The sequence below is a fragment of the Camellia sinensis genome, chromosome 6 (assembly GCF_055761805.1).
Source record: "Camellia sinensis isolate YWXY chromosome 6, ASM5576180v1, whole genome shotgun sequence".
Classification (NCBI taxonomy): Eukaryota; Viridiplantae; Streptophyta; class Magnoliopsida; order Ericales; family Theaceae; genus Camellia; species Camellia sinensis.
Window position 1 is genome coordinate 109,192,930 of NC_138966.1, and position 4,372 is coordinate 109,197,301.

General features: G+C 34.5%; 1 protein-coding gene across 1 annotated transcript; it reads left to right on the forward strand.

Annotated features, from left to right (window-relative positions):
• Positions 1-663: 663 nt before the first annotated feature.
• LOC114290675 (uncharacterized) lies at positions 664-3,873 on the forward strand. Its single transcript, XM_082876333.1, has 3 exons — positions 664-1,083; positions 1,516-1,643; positions 1,695-3,873. The coding sequence occupies exons 1-3, from the start codon at positions 664-666 to the stop codon at positions 3,871-3,873; spliced, it is 2,727 nt and encodes a 908-aa protein (XP_082732459.1).
• The last annotated feature ends 499 nt before the right edge of the window (positions 3,874-4,372 follow it).

Consider the following 4,372-nt stretch of genomic DNA (forward strand, 5'->3'; position numbering starts at 1 on the left):
CATTCCATAGACTTCCGTCAAGATAAAAAAAAGGAAACGCACATCGTCAACAAAAAATAGAGATTTATTGATTCAAGGGAGCAACTCAAATCAGCAACAATTGCATATAGGTAACTGATAACAAAAAATATTGAACGTGATTACATAATAACATAGTAATTTTAAAATCATATGATAAACATTTCATTTAGTTTCTTTCTTTTTCTTCTTATTTTTATTAGGAAATCATGTTTCAACTGTTCAAACTGGCTTTGTTACATGTCATGACAACAGAGGGAAATCCCACATAAGTTATTTCGGTATTTATGAAAAAGGTTTGAATCTTATTCTTTTTATATAAATCATCTAATAGAATTATAGCAACAAATCTAACATTAACACATTAATTTTCATAGGTTCCACTTCCGGAACAAATCATCACTCAAAACCTGATGCAGGTTGATTCTAAATTTAAATTCTTTACAAATTAATTTCTTTGCTTAACTTTCTAAATAACAAAATTATATCTTCCACTTCATAGAAAATTGTAGTTCGCGAATATGGAAGGCTTCTAACAAAAAAACTGACGGCATTCCAACTCAACCTGCTATCTTACCACTACAAAGACCTTGCAACTTCTGTGGTGCGAAAAAGTTTTACCTTGAGCCTAATAGCTTTTGTTGTATGGGTGGACAAGTCTCTTTGGTTTCCAGTAACTGTCCTCCAGAACTTGACTGGTTATATACTTCTAACTCTGAGGAAGCAAAAGAATTTCGTACGTATGTTCGAACATATAACAATTGCTTTGCTTTCACATCTTTTGGAGTCAAATATGACAAGGAATTGTGTCGGAGAAATAAAGGAATCTATACATTCAGGATACAAGGTCAAGTTTATCACTTCATTAATGAGCTTACATCTTCTGATGAAAATCTTAGTCATCTACAGCTCTACTTTTATGACACTGATCATGAAATCCAAAACAGAATGAAATCTTCCGAAAAGCTAAATCCTGTTATTCTTGAAAGGCTCATAAAGATTTCACATCTGAATCCATATTCAATCTTCTTCAAGAGATTAGAACACATAGATCCTTTGAACTCTGTACAAATTATTATTAGATCTGATGTATCATTAGATCAGAGAGTCTAGAATCAACCTTCAACCTCACAAGTGGCAGCAATTTGGTCTGAAAATGATGTCTTAACCAAAGAAATCTCAAGAGATATTGTTGTTCATCAAATTTCTGGTCATTGTGAAAAAGTTCAATGGTATTTTGGATGTTATGACCCATTACAATATCCATTGTTATTTCCATATGGTGAATCTGGATGGCATTATGGTATTGAGAGAGTTGACAAAAACCAAACAAAAATCACATGCCATCAACAAACTATTCTTAGTGTTCATCAAGCTACTACTGCTTCAGACCTTCTCATAAAAAAAGCCCAAGGTAAATAAATCCTCTCCTTATCAATTAAATAGTATTAAAAATTATTTACTCCTAACTAAAAAAAATTTATTTCAATGTTTCAGAAACAAAAGAATAAGAAAACTACCATTTCTTGTCGTGAATACTACTGCTACAAGCTTCAAATACGACCCAATGATTCTTCAATCTTACTCCGCTCTGGTCGTCTCTTTCAGCAGTATTGTGTTGATATGTATGTCAAGATTGAAACATCTAGACTTCAATTCTTTTGAAACAAACAAAGAGAAATTAGGGCTGATTTGTATCAAGGAATCATAGACAGTGTCACAACGGGTGAAGGTAGAGGTTCAAAGATTGGTCACAGGGTTATACTACCACCGTCATTCATAGGTAGTCCAAGAGATCTTAGACGTCGATATGTTGATGCAATGGCTTTGGTCCAACGATTTGGCAAACCTGATATCTTTCTTACAATGACTTGTAATCCAACATGGCCAGAGATTAAAGCTGAGTTAAGACCTAATGAAGAAGCTCAAAATAGACCAGATTTAACCTCTCGCATTTTTAGAGCAAAAATGGAACAACTGAAGGATGACATCATAAAACATCAAATCTTTGGGAAAGTCATTGCATATGTTTACGTCATTGAATTTCAAAAGAGAGGTCTTCCACATATGCATCTATTGTTAATTCTAGCACCTGAACAAAAGCCTTTATCTCCTGATACTTATGATTCAATCGTATCTGCTGAACTTCCTGATCAAAAAAAACATCCTCATTTGTTTTCTATGGTGGTGAAACACATGATGCATGGACCTTGTGGTGAAATGAATCCAAACAACATTTGCATGAAGAATGGAAAATGCAAAAATCATTATCCCAAAAATTTTGAACCTATAACAAGATCTTCCAAAGACTCATACCCAATATACAAGCGTCGTGCTGATGGTAATCAAGTGAAAATCAGAGGGCAAATTTTGGATAACCGTTGGGTAGTTCCGTACAATCCATATCTTCTTGCCAAATATGATTGCCACATTAATGTGGAAATTTGTTCAACAATCAAAGCTGTCAAATATTTGTACAAGTATATTTACAAAGGCCATGATAAAATTGCATTCCATATTGTTCAAGAAAATCAATCAGAAATCATAGATGAAATCCAACAATTTCAATCCGCAAGATGGATTTCACCTCCAGAGGCAATGTGGAGAATTTATGCATTCTCTTTGAATGACATATACCCATCAGTAATCCATCTTCAAATCCACCTTGAACACCAACAATTTGTTACTTTCAATCCTTCAGATGACCTAAATTCTGTGTTAAATGATCCCATCCGTTCGAAAACAATGTTGACTAAATTCTTTTTAATGAACAAGTCAAATGAGAAGGCGAAGCTTGGAAAATATTTATATAAGGAATTCCCTGAACATTTTGTTTGGTGGCAACAAGATAGAATGTGGACTAAGCGAAAAAAGGGCAATGTTATTGGGCGCATTGTCACAGCACATCCTGCACAAGGTGAAAGATATTACCTTAGGTTACTTCTAAACAACATCAGAGGCCCTACATCATTTGAATCCTTGAGAACCATAAATGGAAGAAAAGCAAAAACTTTTCGAGAAGCTGCCCTTCTCTATGGTCTTTTACAATCAGACAACAATCTTGAACAATGCTTGGAGGAAGCAATCTCTTACCAAATGCCTTACTCTCTAAGAAGATTGTTTGCAACCATTCTCATTCATTGTGCTCCTAATAATCCAAAGCAGTTGTGGGAAAAATTCAAAGACTACATGGCAGAGGATTATGCCAAAACAACAAATCTTTCAAAACAAGAAATTTTCAAAAAAGTTCTACAGAGCATCAATTCAACTCTTCAATCAATGGGCAAAGATATCAAAGATTTCAATATTTGCTCTGACAACATGCTCTCATCTGATAATCAAGAGACTTGTCGTGAAATTGAAGAAGAAATGAACATTGTTGTTTCTGAAGCTGATTACCAGTCTATCTCTCTATTATCCTTGGAACAAAAAGTAGCATTTGACAAAATCTTAAATAGGGTCTTCTCAGGAAATCAAGGGTGTTTTTTCATAGATGGTCCTGGAGGCACTGGTAAGACCTTTTTATACAAGGCATTGTTGGCAGCAATTAGATCCAAGAATTACATTGCTCTTGCAACAGCAACATCTGGAGTAGCAGCTTCTATTCTCCCAGGAGGCCGCACAGCCCATTCTCGTTTCAAAATACCTATAGATGTTGATACATATAAATCTTGCAACATAGGTAAACAAACTGGGCTTGCAAATCTTTTGAGAACTGCAAAACTAATCATTTGGGATGAGGCACCTATGGCCAAGAGGCAAAACATTGAGGCATTAAATGATATGCTGAAGGATATCAATGAGTCAGAGTTACTCTTTGGAGGCAAAGTTGTAGTTTTGGGTGGTGATTTTTGACAAATACCACCAGTCATTCCCAAAGGAACAAAATATGATTCAATTGATGCTAGCTTGGTCAATTCAAAATTATGGAAATCTGTTGAGAAAATAAAGTTGACTGAAAATATGCGAGCAAGGCATGATCCTTGTTTCAGTAATTACTTATTGCGCATTGGCAATGGATCTGAATCGGTCAATGATCAAAACAAAATCAAAATACCAGCATCTATGATAATTTCTAACAATTTTTCAAATGCTGAAAATTCTATCAAAGACTTGATTCAAACTGTCTTTCCAAATCTCAAGAACTACTCAGAAGATCCAATTTCAATGATTAATTCTGTTGTGCTCACTCCAAAAAATGATTGTGTACAAGAAATAAATGCTTTGTTGATCAAACAATTTCCAACAAAAGGTAGATTATATACAAGCATCGACAAGACAATCGATCCAAATGATCAAGGACAATATGAAGACTTCTTGAATTCTCTTGAACCAAATGGTCTCCCACCTCATC

What these genes read in the sequence shown, in the direction of transcription:
- LOC114290675 (XM_082876333.1), top strand. Translation starts at nt 664, where the DNA reads ATGGGTGGACAAGTCTCTTTGGTTTCCAGTAACTGTCCTCCAGAACTT. An exon ending in ACATAGATCCTTTGAACTCT is followed by an intron (nt 1,084 to 1,515) that starts GTACAAATTATT and finishes TCAATGTTTCAG; the next exon opens with AAACAAAAGAATAAGAAAAC. An exon ending in CAGCAGTATTGTGTTGATAT is followed by an intron (nt 1,644 to 1,694) that starts GTATGTCAAGAT and finishes AAACAAACAAAG; the next exon opens with AGAAATTAGGGCTGATTTGT.